General features: G+C 43.4%; 1 protein-coding gene across 3 annotated transcripts in view; it reads right to left on the bottom strand.

Annotated features, from left to right (window-relative positions):
* OSBPL9 (oxysterol binding protein like 9) overlaps positions 1 to 10,852 on the bottom strand; it is a 98,219-nt gene extending 87,367 nt beyond the window's left edge. Inside the window, exons 1-2 of one of the 3 annotated variants that reach the window (XM_073563649.1) lie at positions 10,591 to 10,852; positions 34 to 84 (exon numbers count right to left, since the gene is read on the bottom strand). In XM_073563649.1, coding sequence (XP_073419750.1) covers positions 34 to 84; positions 10,591 to 10,701 — 162 coding nt within the window. In that variant the 5' untranslated portion in view covers positions 10,702 to 10,852. The remainder of the gene's footprint in view (positions 1 to 33; positions 85 to 10,590) is intronic. The other 2 variants (XM_073563648.1, XM_073563651.1) reach the window with 2 other exon arrangements.
* Between the last annotated feature and the right edge of the window lie 8,996 nt (positions 10,853 to 19,848).

Here is a 19,848-nt window from a genome sequence, read left to right as displayed (position 1 = left end):
AACCCAACCAGCATAATGGGAGTGTGGACTTACTCTGAGACGGACGCAGCCGCGCCGAGATCCTCTCATCATCTTGTCTTTTGACTGAAAAAGAAATAAAATGAAAACTTCTATTATTCATTGGGGTTGCGTTCATTCCACCTTGGTACCGCAGAATGTATACGGTATATTTTTCCAAAGTGCTCCTCATAACAGATCTTTCCTAAAATCAAAGTTTTGTCAAAGGCAAATACGAGGACATATCACAAATAAAAGTAGCTTTATATAAAGTACAGACCAAAAGTTTGGACACACCTTCTCATTCAAAGAGCTTTCTTTATTTTCATGACTATGAAAATTGTAGATTCACTCTGACGGCATCAAAACTATGAATTAACACATGTGGAATTATATAATTAAAAAAAAAAAAAAAAAAAGTGTGAAACAACTGAAAATGTGTCTTATATTCTAGGTTCTTCAAAGTAGCCACCTTTTGCTTTGATTACTGCTTTGCACACTCTTGGCATTCTCTTGATGAGTTTCAAGAGGTAGTCACCGGAAATGGTCTTCCAACAGTCTTGAAGGAGTTCCCAGAGATGCTTAGCACTTGTTGGCCCTTTTGCCTTCACTATGCGGTCCAGCTCACCCCAAACCATCTCGATCGGGTTCATGTCTGGTGACTGTGGAGGCCAGGTCATCTGGCGTAGCACCCCATCACTCTCCTTCTTGGTCAAATAGCCCTTACACAGCCTGGAGGTGTGTTTGGGGTCATTGTCCTGTTGAAAAATAAATGATGGTCCAACTAAACGCAAACCGGATGGAATAGCATGCTGCAGCGTAGCCATGCTGGTTCAGTAAGCCTTCAATTTTGAATAAATCCCCAACAGTGTCACCAGTAAAGCACCATCACACCTCCTCCTCCATGCTTCACGGTGGGAACCAGGCATGTAGAGTCCATCCGTTCACCTTTTCTGCGTCGCACAAAGACACGGTGGTTGGAACCAAAAATTTCAAATTTGGACTCATCAGACCAAAGCACAGATTTCCACTGGTCTAATGTCCATTCCTTGTGTTTTTTAGCCCAAACAAGTCTCTTCTGCTTGTTGCCTGCCCTTAGCAGTGGTTTCCTAGCAGCTATTTTACCAAGAAGGCCTGCTGCACAAAGTCTCCTCTTAACAGTTGTTGTAGAGATGTGTCTGCTGCTAGAACTCTGTGTGGCATTGACCTGGTCTCTAATCTGAGCTGCTGTTAACCTGCGATTTCTGAGGCTGGTGACTCAGATGAACTTATCCTCCGCAGCAGAGGTGACTCTTGGTCTTCCTTTCCTGGGGCAGTCCTCATGTGAGCCAGTTTCTTTGAAGCGCTTGATGGTTTTTGCCACTGCACTTGGGGACACTTTCAAAGTTTTCCCAATTTTTCAGACTGACTGACCTTCATTTCTTAAAGTAATGATGGACACTCCTTCTTTACTCAGCTGCTTTTTTCTTGCCATAATACAAATTCTAACAGTCTATTCAGTAGGACTATCAGCTGTGTATCCACCAGACTTCTGCACAACACAACTGATGGTCCCAACCTAATTTATAAGGCAAGAAATCCCACTTATTAAACCTGACTGGGCACACCTGTGAAGTGAAAACCATTTCCGGTGACTACCTCTTGAAGCTCATCAAGAGAATGCCAAGAGTGTGCAAAGCAGTAATCAAAGTAAAAAGGTGGCTACTTTGAAGAACCTAGAATATAAGGCATATTTTCAGTTGTTTCACACTTTGTTAATTATATAATTCCACATGTGTTAATTCATAGTTTTGATGCCTTCAGAGTGAATCTACAATTTTCATAGTCATGAAAATAAAGGAAACTCTTTGAATCAGAAGGTGTGTCCAAACTTTTGGTCTGTACTGTATATATATATATATATATATATATATATATATATATAAAAAAAAAAAATGCAACCAATTTACCTAATAAGTGCAAAAATTTTGCAACATCAAATATTCATGGTGGGAACGTAGCCTAGAGGGTTAAGCACCAACTTACAGGGTAGCTACCACTAGTAGATGGCGCTACGTGCAGCGGCCATGTCTGCGCTGACTATGGCTAATTTTACACAAGCGATTAATACTCAGACGCGTTGGTGCATAATAATGGAGAGACTGGGAACGAGCCTTTACACAATGTGCAATCTCCAGATCCCGGCTGCTTGATTACTATGCATCGATGATCTTGTTAAAAGCCGGCACTGTAATTGTCCATGTGCCATTACCCAGAACGGCTCATCAGCCCCATCCTGCCCACGACAGGCTGATAAACCAACTGTGTCACTATATGGTTTGTATTTGCAATAATTGGTTGATTTATTACAAAGCTCGATGCACTGATGATAAATTGCTTATCAAATACAGTCCTTCATCAAAAAAAAAAAAAAAAAAAAAAAAAGTGTCAGCCAAGCGATCATCATGTGTAGCATGGCAGAGGTTCTGCTCCAGCTGGAATTGAACAATCATGTCCCCGCTCTGGCAATCTGTGGGGGTCCCAGCAGTCAGGCCCGCACCGTTCTAGAAGCTGTCACCTATACTGTATACACTAACGTCCGGTACCTTCCCTTCTGCTTTCAAACATGCCACAATCACGCCTATCCTTAAAAAGCCAACCCTCAATCCAACCGCTATGTCCAGCTATCGCCCAATATCATTGCTTCCATTCGTTTCCAAACTCCTGGAAAAAGCACGTCCACGCTCAACTTTCCTCCCACCTCTCATCTAGCTTGCTCTTTGACAATCTACAATCTGGTTTCCGACCCCATCACTCCACTGAGACAGCCCTGACCAAAATTACTAATGACCTACTTACAGCCAAATCAAATGGACAATACTCTATACTCCTGCTCCTAGACCTGTCTTCTGCATTTGACACAGTTGACCACTGCCTCCTACTACAGATCCTCTCCTCCTTCGGCATCAAAGGCCTTGCCCTATCCTGGATCTCCTCATACCTTTCCAACCGCACATTCAGCATCTCCCACACCAACTCCTCATCCCACCCTCTCTCTGTTTGAGTCCCCCAAGGCTGTTTTAGGACCCCTACTCTTATCAATCTATACACTTGGTCTGGGGCACCTCATAAAGTGCCACAGATTCCACTACCACCTTTATGCTGATGACACTCAGATCTACCTCTCTGGCCCAGACGTCACCTCTCTGCTGTTCAGAATCCCAGAGTGTCTATCAGCCATATCCTCCTTCTTCTCCTCTCGCTTCCTCAAGCTCAATGTGGACAAATCTGAGCTCATTATCTTTCCCCCATCTCACAGATCTTCCTTACCCGACCTAGCTATAACAATTAATGACATCACACTTTCCCCAGTACCAGAAATCCGCTGCCTCGGAGTAACCTTTGACTCTGCCCTGTCCTTCAAACCGCACATCCAAGCTCTTTCTACCTCCTGTCGCCTCCAGCTCAAAAATATTTCCAGAATCCGACTTTCCTCAACCCTCAATGTACTAAAATGCTTGTGCATGCCCTCATCATCTCCCGCCTCGACTACTGCAACATCCTTTCCTGTGGTCTCCCTGCTAACACCCTCGCACCACTCCAGTCCATCCTTAACTCTGCCGCCATACTAATTCATCTCTCTCCTTGCTACTCCTCCACTTCTCCCCTCTGCAAATCTCTTCACTAGCTCCCATTCCCTCAGCGTATCCAGTTCAAATAACTAATACTGACCTACAAGGCCATCTATAGCCTGTCTCCCCCATATGTCTCTGAACTAATCTCCCGATACCTTCCCTCACATAATCTCCGGTCCTCCCAAGACCTCCTTCTCTCCTCCACACTTATTCGCTCCTCACCCAATGGCCTCCAAGACTTCTCCCGAATAGCCCCTATTCTCTGGAATTCTTTGCCCCAACAAGTCCGACTATCAACCACATTTGGATCCTTCAGACGGAACCTGAAAACCCACCTCTTCAAGAAAGCTTATAGCCTGCTATGACCCCGCTACCTCCTTCTCTCTCACCACTACCGGTGATATCACCTCAACCAACACCGAAACTGCTGCAACCCCCCAACCTAATGTCTCCTTCCCCACCATCCTGTAGCTTGTAAGCCCGAAAGGGCAGGGTCCTCTCCCCTTTGTATCAGTCTGTCATTGTTAGTTTGCTTACTGTAAGTGATATCTGTAATTTGTATGTAACCCCTTCTCACGTACAGCACCATGGAATCAATGGTGCTATAGAAATAAATAATAGATAGGTACCATCTTATTCTTACTAAAAAATCCCTTTAAAGAGGTTTTCCTGTTCCCCAGCTGAATACTTTGTCCAGCGCGGAGTCTCCGCCGTCACTCAGTGTGTCCATTATTGTCTGCACTGCTGCAGCCGATCAATGAGCACAGCAGCTCTGCCCGAGCAGACAGCACGAGCCGCTGAGCTCACCGACTGTCTGCAGCGACATCAACGCTGCAGACAATAACAGCGGGAGCAGCGGCAGAGACCCAATACTGGACCATGGAAAGATCAATAGAAACATAGCACCTGTAAGACTTTTTTTTTTTTTTTTTTTTAAAGCGGAAAGCCTCTAACTACAGGATTTCAACCATTTCTCAGAACGGGCCACATCACTGGTTTCTCAAAGCAGTAAAGAGGACACAAACCTGATATCAATGCAACTGTGATATACCAAATTTGCTTGTTAATCTCAGAAGAAAAAAAAAAAAATCATATGCATCCAAAACGCTACCAGTAATTAAAAAAAAAAAAAAAAAAAAAAAAAAAAAGAGAAAAGTACACATGTCATGCTGCAAACAAAAAAACACTGAAAAACCCTGTCATTTTTACTGGCTCGTGAAAAATAACGGCAGAATTATATTTGTTTGGGTGTTTTTTTGGAGGTTGGGTCGACTTGGGGCAGTTTTCTATTCTATCCCACAGCCAACATTTTTAGTGCATTATTTGCACCCCAAGATGGAGAGCGAGTGTGCTTAGATAACATGTTATCTGAGCATGCTCATGTGCTAACTGAGTGTCTTCAGCGTGCTTGAATAATATGTTCCAGTCCCCGCTGCTCCGTGTCTCGCGGCTGTTCGACAGCCACAACACATGAAACGATTACCTATTTAAGGCTATGTGCACAGATGCGGAATTGCAGTGGAAATTTCCACGGCAATTCCTAACTCCCTGCCGCGGGAAATACGCATGCGGAATTTCCGCAATAAACTAGCGTTTTGCAAGCGTAATTAGCTTGCAGAATGATAGCGTTTTCCAAGCGATCTGGAGCATCGCTTGGAAAACTGATTGACAGGTTGGTCACACTCGTCAAACATAGTGTTTGCCAAGTGTGACCAACTTTTTACTACTGATGCCGCCTATGCAGCATCAGTAGTATAAGATATATTAAAAATAAAAAAAACGTGATATTCTCACCTTCCGGCGGCCCCCGCAGCTTTCCCAATCCTCGCGATGCTCCCGGCAATGACCCCAGATGACGTAGCATCACGCGAGACCGCTATGTCATCACAGGTCATTGTCGCAAGGCCTCACTGGGACCTGAAGATGCTGGCAGCGTGGTGAGAGGCGGGAAGGACTCCGGGGGCCGCCGCAAGGTGAGAATATCACGATTTATTTTAATTCTTTTTTTAACAGGGATCTGGTACCCAGGGCCTGGAGGACAGTCTCTTCTCCTCCAGACCCTGGGTACCATCCGCACGTGATCCACTTACTTTGCGCATGGTGGGCATAGCCACATGTGGAAAGTAAGCGGATCAATGCATTCCTATGTGAGTGGAATCCCCGCGATTCTGCAAAAAGAATGAGCATGCTGCGTATTTTCCCGCAATGCAATTCCGCCGTGGAAAAATATGCAGCATTAGCACAGCATGTGCTGAATGCCATTGAATTCAATGGGTTGCGGATTGTAAGCGTTTTCGCAGTGAAAAAACATGGCAAAAACTCTTATAATCCGCACGTGTGCACACAGCCTAATAGACAATTCCCGCATGTGTTGCAGCTGTCAAACAGCTGTGAGACATGCAGCTGCGGGGACTCGAAAATGTTATTCCAAAACTCAGAAGTCACTCGGTTGGCACCCGAGCATGCTCAGATAACACCTTATCCGGGCACATTCGCTCATCACTACTGTTGAGGCAATCATCCCCAACTTTAGGAATTTCACAATGGGACAGGGGCACCATAGCTGCCGGCATCAGACTAATGACTCCGCAACCTGACCGCCCGGCATGCAGATGGGTCCCTCCATGCCTGGATATGGCAGATCTTATAAATATACCATATTGTTATATGATGGGAATAACTCTTTAGACAGCTTTCATACCGTAACCTATACGTGTTCTCCGTGATGCTCCTGCGCACTGGACGCTACAGTTGCGGTAGAAAATCCAAAACTCAAGAAGAGTGTATCTAATGAGAATAGGACCCTCGTGGCACAGTACATCAACACCGGCCCACGCTCCAGCGTCTGCCCGCCCCCGGCAGTATAACGCACGTGCGCTGTAAAGGTGCGCTAAGGACAAACGCCGCAATCCGCTCTCTCCCTTGAGAGATAAACATTAAAACTCAATTTCAGAGATTTTTTTTTTTTTTTTTTATTGAAAATGAAAAGATGGAAAAAAAAACAGTTTCCCTTCCAAGAACAGCAGCCAGAAAACGCCATGTGACAGACGCACAAGACAGGATACACAACACTTAGCGGAAAGGATTTTTGGACTGGATTCAGCTGCACAGACATTAATAATGTATGACGAGTCAGCGGCTATAGCAGCTGCACCGCTCCTAGAAGAGCAACCAGCTCCAGGTCACAATCATGCAGAACCCTGGACGCAGAACTAAGGCACATGCGGGGAACGCTGAGCGCTGCGGTCCCACAAGACCTGCAGCAGCAAAGGCTAATGGCCAAAGTGAGGGTTAATTTATTACCGTAATTTCATGTTGTAGTTATATAACCATTTCTGTGCAGAAAGGAAGTGACTTTCACATAATATTTCACATGATTTCTAAAAGTTATTCGCACTTCTGCTTTAGGACTCTGCACGTCAGGCGTCCAGTGTAACGGCGCAGTAAGGCTATGTGCACACGCTGCAGATTCACCTGCGGGTTTTTTCCCGTGGAACCGCAGGTAAAGTGACCTGCGGTTTGGCCTGCGGTTTCACACCTCTATTATGTTAAAGGTGTGAAACCACAGCAGAATCCGCAGAAACAATTGACATGCTGCGGAAAAAAAAACGCAGCAAAACCGCAGCGTGAGCACAGCGGTTTTGAAAACCCATAGGGATACATGGTACTGTACCATGTCTGCAGAACTGCTGCGGTTCCGCAGGACCAAAACCGCAGCGGAACCGCAGCAAAAACCGCAGCGTGTGCACATAGCCTAAGGGTATGTGCACACCACGGCCTATTTCAGGTGGTTACATATGCTAAAAAGAACGATCATATTAATTTTCAAATTTACTCAGGTTTTAGAGCTTCTTTTAACCTCTTAAGGTTTGCAAAGACGCTGAGCGGATTCAGGTGGCGTCCGCTTGGACGGTCAATTCATTTCACCACTTGATGTCTTTAGAAATCTTAAAAGGCTGAATATATGGACAGAGAGACGTTAGTTAATAAATGTGTAAAAAAAAAAAAAAAAAATGCTGGTGGCCAGAAACTCTGCAAAAGGTGCTCAGGAAACGACTAGAAGGACGCTTCAGGACAAAAGACAGCGGCGTGGGCTGCAGGGTCTTCTTCCCGAAAAACTCGGCGAGAGCAGCTTAAGCCCAAAGAAGAAATTCTCCCGCCTGTGGCGGCCATTACAACTTGAGGCCTCTAATGTACGAGAAAGAAAAAGATAAAAGTTTAATCAGTGATTTTCAGCAGTGTCATCCGACCGCTGTCCAATCTTGTCATGGAGCCATAGACTTGCACTACTTATTTCGATCAAACCTTTGGATCAAAACTGGACACGTCTCCACAATTTTCAGTCCGCGAAAAAACCCTGAATTAGCGTCCAGTCCGATCCTCACTTCTACATCCGGTATCACGGACACCGCAACGTCATGACATTGTTAGTGACTACCATGTTGGATGCAGAAGTGAAGACCGCCTTCCAGAGGGGACCGAACTCTTCACCAGGGCAGCTTGAATTAATCTGCTCTACCCCCAGATGCATGCTCGGATTCACTGAGCACACATCTGCTCTCACTTCTTTTACACACCAGAGCAAACTTTCACTCGGTAAACCAACAATGTGACCAAACCTAACGATCGCCAACTCGTGCAGATCTGCAGGACGGCGCTTCTTATGCTCGGATTCGACTCCAAGCTAATTCCATTACACCAAATGTGTGTTTTCCACCGAGGCACAGACGTGTCACCGACATGGAAAAGGCATCCAACTAATCATGGGAAACACACAAGGAAGCGAATGTGAAGAGACAGATGTAGAGGTAGCTATGTCTGCGCTCCAATAATACAGACTTATAAGTCCCACATTCTGCTGATAACAGGGGGGGATTCTACCAGCGAGACCTGGTGGATGGGTGGGAAATTAACAGAACAGAATATTCATTTAAAAGGAGTCTGTCAGCCTAAACTCACAGTACAAGCTAAGAAAGAAAAAAAAAAAAAAAAACTTTGTAAGGGATATAAAATAAAAAATGCACTTTTATTGTTCTAATTGAGGCTCCATTCTACAGAAGTTTAACCAGCCCAAATAATTGGTCGGTGCTCCCTGGGTGTGGCATTATATTAAGGGTGTGAATACTTATGCAACCACATCAATTTTAGTTATGGGTTTGTTTTCCACCTGAAAGGATTTCAGTTTGTTTTTCAATGGATTTTTACAGATTATGGGTGACATTAAAAGGTGGAAAGGTTCTGAAATTATTCTTCTCAGTATGATCTTTTTTTTTTTTTTATATAGCAAATAAAAAAAAAAACAGTAATTTTAAACAGGGGTGTGTATAATTTCTATATTCACAGTACACCCTGATGTATGGCACTATATAGACGTACCAGGGAATACATCAACTATTTGTCCCTAAATGAAGAAAAACGACAATTCGCAGCAGCCCTCGTGACATATTCATGGTGTACGGAGGGCTATGGTCACATCAGGACTGCTCTGGATGTGTGCAGACATGACAAGTGAACTTTGGTGCAATGCGTACTACCTACATGATGTATGCCTGGCATGCTATAGAACGCTGCCTTCACAAACTGCTGACGTGGAGATGGGGGGACGTTTTCTAACTTCAGCTACAGGAAGCTTCATTATGAAACAAAGAATGTTAAACAACAAAAAAAAAATGTTGCTTACTTGCAGGCAGCTCAGTAAGCGACACATCACTGGAATCAGTGTCTCTGCCCTTACATCATGCTGCAGCTATATATAGAGAGCCAGCTACAGAGAGTGTTCTGGAGGTAAGTTGGGTACTTTTTAAAAAGTTTGCATCAGGTATTAGAACCCAAACTTCCACCACTCCGCTCATCTGTACAGATTACACAGAAAACACCTGCTGACAGATTCCTTTAAGGAGAATCTTTCAGATTCCAACACATCCACGACTGTTCTGAAGCAGAAGAGGCCGATATTCAGCCAGAGTCTCGCTCCTATCACTTGTTCACACGGCCACAATCAATTTTCTGAATCTTAAATTTTATTTTATTTTTTTTATCACCAGAAAAGCTCCTAGCGTCAGGGATGCAGCAAAACGCAAGATGCTTGGAGACCAAACCATTGTGTTATGTGTTTGTCATTTCTGACTTCAATTTGGACTAAAAGAAAAAAAAAAATAAAAAAATCATTTTTGCTATTTGCTTAGTAAAACCTTTGCACCGTTTGCCTTTCCCAGGCCCTTTGTGTCTATACGGATTCAACGTCGAGGAGAGAGGAGCTCAGAAAAGACACGAGAGGTACAAACTGTCCTGTCAGACGGTCACAGTGAGCTCACTGACAGATTCTCAGACAGCTCATTCTGCAGCCAGCAATAGTGTAACACAGAGTCTACAGAGATAGATATTCCAGCATTGGGTTTTTTTACTGTTTTGTGCCATTCGTGGACCAGTAAGAATGACCTCCGATCATGATTCTCCAGTACAATAACAGATTTTTAAAACAAAACTCAGGGTTTCAGCTTTTTTTTTTTTTTAAGTTTCTTTCATTATTTTTTTCCAGCCATTCTTAGTCTGGGACTTTTTTTTTTTTAGTACTATTTTAAGTGTACAGACCCCCGACCGTATTCCCCTGCATCTTTCTGTGGTAAAGTCGTAAAATAGAATAGTGATTCCAACACGGCTCTCAGTGCACTAACGTCCTGAACTTTGGGTCAGTCTTGTGTATAGGGAGGCGGCGGTGACAGAGAGCTGTGCCTCTACCAACATGGCGTGAGCCCGCGGACCCCATACACGCCATATAACGCCCGCCTACATGCTCATTGGCTGAAACTTGCAGGGAGCGTACACTCATTGGCTGCAGACATACCATAAGCCCATTCCTATTGGCTGAAGCCCTACCTCATCTGTGCACTAATTGGCTGGCTCCGGACAGCAGTCCAACGTTTCTCACATACCACTGAAAAGCGATGTAATTACTGCGTCCCCAGCGCGGAGCACTTACCGTGTAGTAAGAGAGCAGGCCGGCGTTGTAGTCCAGCACAAACCAGCGGTACTGCCAACCCTTCATCACGTTTGTCCATTTACTCAGCGGACCCTCCATGATAGACGCCATCTTGGGATCGTGGAATAACAACAGACGTCTGGACGTGCGTCGTGCGTCATCAGGAGAGTGGGCGGGAACGGAATCTAGTGGGCGTGGTTACCCGTTGCTAGGAGAAGCCGGGATGCCGAGGACGGATGAGCAATGGCCGCTCCTGAGGCGTCAGCTTCCTCCACACACAGGATGAATGACCAGTGTGTGGGGCCGCAGTATCACACATAGGGACCACAATAAAAATCGATGTCAGACAATTACCCATGATGCAAAGTTGCAAGTGAAAAAACATAAATATATGTTTATATATAACACATGAGCAACCTTGGTACAAATTAAACGTGCCCTAAAAAAAGAGTTGTACTTTTGAAAGACACCATTACACACACACACGACGAGTTGTACTTTTGAACGACACCATTGGTTTCACCATGTCTTGTACTGGAAAATGTGGAAAAAAAGAGTGCAAGTGCGGTGAGATTTCAGAAAGAGTGCAATCCCACAATTGTTTTTTGGAGTTTTTGTTTACCATGTTCACTAAGTGCAAAAATTGACTTGCCATGATGATTCTCCAGGTCATTCCGAGTTCATAGACACCAAACATGTCTAGGTTCTTTTTTATTTAAATGGTGAAAAAAAAATATCCAAAGTTTATAAAAAAAAAAACAAAAGAAAAATGGCACGATTTCCCAAGACTCGTAGCGTCTCCATTTTTCATGATTTGGGGTTAGATGATGTTTTTATTGATGCCATTTTGGTGTAGATAGGATGTTTTGATCGCCTGTTGTTGCATTTTATTACAATGTGGCAAAGAGCAAAAATAATTTTGGCATTTTGATTTTTTCTCATTACATCATTTACTGATTGGATTAATTCTTTTTGTATATTGATAGATCTGGACATCATGAACACGGAGATACCAAACGTGTATTTTTTATTTTATTTTTTCATGAGGCAAAAGGAGATGATTTAAACTGTTATTTTTTTCATATTTTGTAAAACCTTTTTTTTTTTTTTTTTTACTGGCTTCAATAGTCTCCTTAGGAGACTTGAAACTGCGATTTTCTGATTGCTCGTGCTACACAATATGGCTGCAGCTCTGCTATGTGTCGCTAAAATGATCATCTCCTATGAGCGCCAGCCACAGGGCGGCGCTCATAGCTATCCGGCAATGACAACAACAGGGGTCTTCTGCAGACCCCGTGTTGTCATGCTAACCCATCAGCGACCCACGGTCATGTGACACGGGCGCTGATGAGCGGAGCTAGTGACGCACTTCCGGCACAATAATGTTAAATGCCGTTGTCAGAGATTGACAGTGGCGTTTAACATTTTAACAGCCATGGGTGGATCGTGATTCCACCCACATCTGTTAGGAGCACTTGTCAGCTGATGAAATATAGACTTGAATGAGATGATTAACCCCTTAGCGACCATCGATACGCCTTTTAACGGCGGTATTTAAGTGTACATAAACCACAGCGCTGCGTGGAGAAAGTGAATAGCGCCCCCCAGTGTCGGATTTTCTCAGGGGTCTTGGCTCCCCGATCCCCTCCGGTACCTCTCCGTGGTCCAGGGTCCCCTCCCGGTGGTCCCGCGCCCCGCCGGCGTCCTCCGGTGGGAGCCGCCATCTTGGATCCGGAGAAAATGGCAGGCGCATGCGCAGTGCGCCCGCCGGGAAGCTGCAGGCTCCGGCTGACAGATTCCATTCATTCATTTTGATCACGATGATAAACTATCATCGTGATCAAAATAAACAAAATAGTACATAATCCCCCCCGTTTATCACCCCTTAGTTACGCCAACATAAAAAAAAAATATTTTCTTTATTTCGTTAAGTTTTCCATTAGGGTTAGGGTTAGGGTTGGACTAGGGCTCGGGTTAGGGCGAACTAGGATTAGGGTTGGGATTAGGGGTGTTTTAGGGTTAGGGTTGGAGCAATAATTGAGGGGTTTCCACTATTTACCAACTTTGGGGGTCTAAAAATTGGGTCTAAAAAATCACTTGTGAAAATAAAAAGACTTTATTTTCATGGCTCTGCGTTTATAAACTTCTGTGAAGAGATTGGGGGTTCAAAGTGCTCACCACACATCTAGATAAGTTCTTTAGGGGGTCTAATTTCCAAAATGGGGTCACTTCTGGGGGTTTCCACTGTTTAGGCCCATCAGGGGCTCTGCAAACGCAACATGATGCCCGCAGACCATTCCATCAAAGTCTGCATTCCAAAATGGCATTCCTTCCCTTCCAAGCTCTCCCATGCGCCCAAACAGTGGTTCCCCCCACATAAGGGGCATCAGTGTACTCAGGACAAATCGCACAATAACTGTGGGGGTATGATTTCTCCTGTTACCCTTGTAAAAATAAAAATTTGGGGGCGAAAAGATAATTTTTGTGGAAAAAAAAAAATGGATTTCTTATTTTCACGGCTCTACGTTATAAACTTCTGTGAAGCACTTGAAGGTTCAAAGTGCTCACCACACATCTAGATAAGTTCCTTAATGGGTCTAGTTTCCAAAATGGGGTCACTTGTTGGAGGTTTCCACTGTTTAGGCACATTTAGGGCTCTCCGAACGCAACATGGCATCCGATCTCAATTCTAACCATTTCTGCGTTGAAAAAGTCAAACGGCGCTCCATCCCTTGCGAGCTCTGCCGTGTGCTGTAAAAGTGGTTTACCCCCACATATGGGGTATAGGCGTATTCAGGAGAAATTGTACAACAAATTTTGTGGTTGATTTTCTCTTTTAACACTTGTGAAAATAAAAAAAATTGGTTCTGAAGTAAATTTTTTGCAAAAAAAAGTTAAATGTTAATTTTTTCCTTCCACATTGCGTTAGTTCCTGTGAAGCACTTAAAGGGTTAATAAACTTCTTGAATGTGGTTTTGAGCACCTTGAGGGGTCTAGTTTTTAGAATGGTGCCACTTTTGTGTATTTTCTGTCATGTACACCCCTCAAAATGACTTTAAATATGATGTGGTCCCTAAAAATAATGGTTTTGTAAATTTTGTTGTAAAAATGAGAAATCGCTGGTCAACTTTTAACCCTTATAACTTCCTAACAAAAAAAAATTTTGCTTCAAAAATTGTGGTGATGTAAAGAAGACATGTGGGAAATGTTATTTATTAAGAAATTTGTGTGACACATCTCTCTGATTTAAGGGCATAAAAATTTAAAGTTTTAAAATTGCAAAATTTTCAAAATTTTCGCCATATTTCCGTTTTTTTCATAAATAACCACAAGACTTATCGAAGAAATTTTACCACTAGCATGAAGTACAATATGTCACGAAAAAACAATCTCAGAATCAGCGGGATCCATTAAAGCGTTCCAGAGTTATAACCTCATAAAGGGACAGTGGTCAGAATTGTAAAAAATGGCCTGGTCATTAAGCTGCAAACTGGCTCTGTCGCTAAGGGGTTAAAATCCACAGAGGAAACGTACTTAAATAAAAACAAAAAAAAAAAAACATTTAATCTGCACATGACTTTATTAAAGCCAAGTGACATGAAGCTTCTAAAACAAAGCAACTTTATTTAAAACGTGATATACCAAAAAGCGACAAAAAAACGCAACTGAAAAAAACCCATAATAAAAACAAGTAAAAAAAAAATGCAAGTAATGTTATGTACCTAATAGGTGGAGAAAATCTGCAACATCAAAAACTCAACAAATACTCATCATGGGAATGTAGCCTTAAAGTTCTTCATAAATTTCCATCTCGTTTGTAGTCAATTTTCTAACTTTCAATCATTTTTTTAGTCGTTACAACAAGACATAATAATCAGATGGGGCCAAATCTGGAGAATATTTGAAGATAGTCGAGAATTTCAAAATCACTTTCATTTAGATTTTGCAGGGAAATACAAGACTTAGGCTATGTTTCCACAATGAGCTTTTGGTGCCGAGTAATTTTTTCTGCGTCAAAATTGCGAATAAAACACACGTTTAAAAAAATGAACACAATAACGCAAGTAACTTAATTTACATAATAGGTGCAGTCAGAAATTCTGCGGCGGTAAACTCAACAAAAGCTCATTGTGTGAACATAACCTTATCCCGCAAAAACAAGTCGCCTCTGGAATTTTTTTTTTACTGAATTTCCAATTTTCACCTGACAGGGTTAACTTTTATATTAATCACAGTCTCAAAGTGACAGAACCTTTTCTGATAAAACTTAGCACTTGTCAAAGGTAATGCTTGTCTCCATAGCAGCAGAATTTATTTTTGTCTGCCGGAAATACTCAAGACCAACTGTTAATCAATACCTATATACAGTAATGACTGAAATTGTTGGCACCCTTGAAATTGTTCCAAAAAAAATGAAATATTTCTTACACATTTTTTGTTATACACGCGTTTATTTCCTTTGTGTGTATTGGAACAACATAAATAAAAAGAGAAAAAAAAAAGGCAAAATGGACATAATTTCAGGTAGTTTTTCCATGTGGACTTTTTCACTGTTATTTTTAAACTGATGAAAAAAAAGATTTATAATTGTAACATGCCTATGGATTTGGACTGGAAACTGGATCATCTTTTTTTTCCTTCATACTAAAGAGCAATGTACATTAGGCCCCCGTCACACATAGCGACTCACCAGCGATCCCAACAACGATATGACCTTGTCAGGATCGCTGGTGTGTCGCTACATGGTTGCTGGTGAGCTGTCAAACAGGCAGATCTCACCAGCGATCAGCACCAGCGACATCGAGCGCGCGCGTCGCTATGCACCTTAGATACCAGCGAGCTCGCGCTAGGAGCTGGTATCCAAGGTAAACAGCAGGTTTCTAAGCTCGCGGTGCTTAGTAACCCGCTGTTCACCATGGATACCAACTCCCAGCGCGAGCTCTCTGGTATCTAAGGTACACAGCGGGTTTCTAAGCGCCGCGCGGCGCTTAGAAACCCACTGTTTACCTTGGATATGAGCTGGGAGCTCGCTGATCGTTGCTCTCCCGCTGCCACACGCGATGCGTGCTGGCCAGCGGGAAACCAACGATCAAAAAAAAGTCAAGGGCTTTTGAGCACTATCACCGATACCCGGCAGGGGGGGGGCGGTCGCTGATAGATGTCACACACATCGATATCGCTGGTGAGATCGCTGCTGCGTCAGAAAACTTGTGACTCAGCAACGATCTCGCTAGCGATCTCGCTGTGTGTGACAGGGGCTTCCTTACCAGATAAAAAGGGCAGGAGTTGACTCAATCTTTCTATTGTGTGCTTGTGTGTGCCACACCAAGCATGGAGAACAGAAAGAGGAGAAGAGAACTGTTTGAGAACCAAAATTGTTAGACAGTATCAACAATCTCAAGTTTACAAGTCCATGTCCATCTCCAGAGATCTGGATGTTCCTTTGTCCACGGTGTGCGACATAATCAAGAAGTTTACAACTCATGGCACTGTAGCTAATCTCCAAGGATATGTACGGCAGAGAAAAATTGATGAATGGTTGCAGCTGTGGGTAGTCCGGATGCGGGGTAAGCAGGTACAGTCAATTTCCAAAGAAATTCAAGCTGTCCTGCAGGCTCAGGGTGCATCAGTGGCAGCGCGAACTCTTCGTCGACATTTAAATGAAATGAAAAGCTACGGCAGGAGACCCAGAAGGGCCACACTGCCGACACATAGACATAAAAAGCTAGACTGAAGTTCGCTTAAATGTACGTAAGCCTTCTGGGAAAGCGAATTGTGGAGAGATGAGACCAAGATAGAGCTATTTGGTAAAACACATCATTCTACTGTTTACTGAAAACGGAATGAGGACTACAAAGAAAAGAACACAGTACCAACAGTCAAATATGGTGGAGGATCCGAGATATTTTGGGATTGGTTTTCTGCCTCTGCCACTTAGTGCCTTTACTGTGTACAAGGCATCATGAAATCTGAAGATTTCCAAAGGGTTTTAGGCTGCAATGTAGTGCCCAGTGTCAGAAAGATGGATTTGTATCTTAGATCAGGGGTCTTCGAGCTGGACAAAGACCCCAAACATACTTCAAGAAGCCCCCATAAATAGATGGGAACAAAGCGCTGGGGAGTTCTGAAGTGGCAGCAATGAGTCCAGATCTAAATCCCATTTAACACTTGTGGGGAAATCATAAAAATGTTGGGAGAAGTTTCCTCCAAATATGGGAGACCTGGAACAGTTTGCAAAAGAAGCGGGGTCCAGAATTTCAGTTGAGAGGTGTAAGAATCTTGTTTATGGTAAATGGAAGTGATTGATTGCAGTTATTTATTCCAAAGTGTGTGCAACCAAATATTAAGCTGAGAGTGCCAACAGTTTTGTCTGGCCCATTTTTGGGATTTCATGTGGAATTATGTCCAATTTGCCTTTTCTCAGTTCTCTGTGTTGTTCCAATGCACAAAAGAAAATAAATGTGTATAACAAAATGTGTAAGGCCGGAGTCACACTTGTGAGAAACTCGCAGGATTCTCGCACCTCAATACCCGGCACTGCTGCCGGCACTTGGGACCGGAGTGTACGGCTCTATGTATTTCTATGCAGCTGAACGCTCCTGTCCGAGTGCCGGCGGCAGTGCGGGGTATTGAGGTGCGAGACTCCTGCGAGTTTCTCGCAAGTGTGACTCCGGCCTGTGATAATTTTCTTGGAAAAATACTTTGTTTTCTGCAACAATTTCGAGGATGCCGTCACTTTCAGCCATGTGTATGTATAGATAGATACACACACAGATGTACACAAATCTCTTTCTGATAAGCTCTTAGGCCGGATTTACACATCCATGTGTCACAGACCACCAGTTGTGGGTCTACCAAACTCAATAGTCTCAAGGGCCTTCAAGTTCTGGTCCAGGAAGACGCCTTTGTGTCATCTTGATCATTTTGTAAACATGTTTGCCTAAAAAAAACCTGCTAATGTCTTATTCATTGTCTAATAGATATTAAAAAATATGAATCAAAATCCACTGAAAAAAAAAAAATGTTAACTAAAATGCTGGTGTAAAAAACATGAACAAAGCTCTACAGGAAACATTTTTTTTGCCAGCAAATCTGTCTCATTATGCAGGAAAATAGGAAATCAGTGTAAGTTCACGTGATTTTTATTTCCAGCGGGCAAAAACATATGTTTTTGACCGTGTAATAACGTGCAGGAGGAATATATGTCACCACGGAGCAGGCAGATCAACAGTAAAAGGGGAGGTTTATTTACAGGGAGAATATCTGGTGAACATATAATATAACAGAGAAAATGCTGTAACAGGTGATATCAGAGACTGAAGAAATAACAGAAGTGCAAAACAACAGACAGTTATTCTTTTATGGGGAAGAAACTGATCAGTTCCTGGAGATCTTGCTTGTAGAGATCACTCTTCTCCCACGTAGGCACCGAGGCACCAGGGGTGCTTGATGTCGTCTGTCTCTGGGGTCCTAGGTATAGTCCAACTGGCGTATGGGGGGTTAACGTGAGAGCTCAAGGGGTACGCGGAAGGCGGTATCCCCCTGTATGCAAGGTTCTCCCCTCTGCTGCGGCAGCGGCGTTCCCTCACCAGGGTCAGGGGCTCTGCCTGGGACAGTCTCTCTTGGCAGGTCAGTGTCACGTTACAGTATGTTCCTCGGTCACAGGGAACCGTCTCAGGGTAAGGCAGGGTCTCTCTGCAGGGGAGCGTCTTAAGGCGCGCAGTCTGTCGGTGTGACAAAGTCTCTAACAGGAGGGGAGCGACCAGGCCTCCAGGCGGTGCAGTGACAGGATTCTCGTACTCAGTGCTCAGTGCCTGTGTCTGCGGTCCCTCAGTGTTCAGTCGCTGCGCCTGTCTCCAGTCCTCACCTCTGTCAGCGTCCTCTCTGCTCCCGTCCCTGCGCTGCTCTGCTGAAAGCGCGCCAAATTCTCCCGCTCTCCGTCCTGCCCTCTTCCTGTTCCTGGTGCTCGCGCAGTCCACTAAAGCATCCCCCGGGGAACCTAATGCCCTGCTCGATGGTTCCGGGCACGGAGCGAGGAAGGCAACTCCCACTCAGCTCCTTCGGTGCTTCACCCCTTACAACCGCTGGAAAAAAAAAACCAGTGTGAACACGCACTAAGAGTTCCTGTTTTCCTGCAATATGAGACAAGTTTGCTGCTCGCGGCTCTTGGCAAGATGGGTGATATTATTATCTGAAGCAGCCAGAAAAGTGATTAAAGATTAAATAACTTACATTATCATATCATTTATACACATTTTCTAAATATTTACTCTTGAGCTGAATAAATAAATAACAGAATATAGAAGATGCTCCTTTATCCTTTATGTCGCATCTTCGGGCATGTGGTCTGCTGTGATTGGTGGACGGGGGACCCATCTGTCCAATAGCAAAGAGCCATCTGTTTGAGAATTAGTTTGAGGAGTAGAATCTATTTCTAGGGAGTCACCTGGGTCCTGCACCTCCGCACCTGCCTGACTGCAACCTACTGCCTCCTCTGCACGGTCTGCTACTCATCTGCAGGTAAGCGCCGGCCTTATTACCATTACCTCTGTATCTGGATATTAGCAGAGCTGAATTAGTCAAATCCTGATTTGTTATATTTGGTTATAGTAGATGGTTTACCTATAGATAACAGGCATGTATCATATTGTCATATTAGAAAATTAGCTTGGTTAATATATATATATATATATACAGTATATATCATGGGGAGGAATCAGTGAAATTTGGGTTCATATTGTCTGTACTGTCTGACTGGCACCTTGTTATTTATATGTGTTATTTGTAGTACTTTGTCCTAAATAAATTTTGATAATTTTATATGCAATTTACCGCATGCTCTTGTTTCTCCTCCTGGATTTCATATACACACACACACACACACACACACACACACAATGACGAGCTGCACATTTATTATCTCGTCTTTAATGGTGGAGACCCTAAACAGTCATACACTTTGCATTGTTTTGCAGTTGTAGTACCATGTGTTTTACCCCATATGCGGTATATCACAATGCACCATTGTATCATGCAGTACAAGACCTGTAAAGAAAATATACAATGCACAAGAAAGAAGTAGCAAACCATCAAATTTTAAATTATTGTATATATGGGTGTGTGAATAATATATATATATATACACACACACACACACACACACACACACACACACACACACACACACACACACACTTGTATATGCATAATTTCCCTTTTGATGGATTGCTACTTCTTGTTCATTATATATCTTCTTTA

Source organism: Dendrobates tinctorius, unplaced genomic scaffold, assembly GCF_039654945.1.
Source record: "Dendrobates tinctorius isolate UK_male_01 unplaced genomic scaffold, ASM3965494v1 ptg000396l, whole genome shotgun sequence".
NCBI lineage: Eukaryota > Metazoa > Chordata > Amphibia > Anura > Dendrobatidae > Dendrobates > Dendrobates tinctorius.
This window is presented reverse-complemented; position numbering and strand designations above follow the sequence as displayed.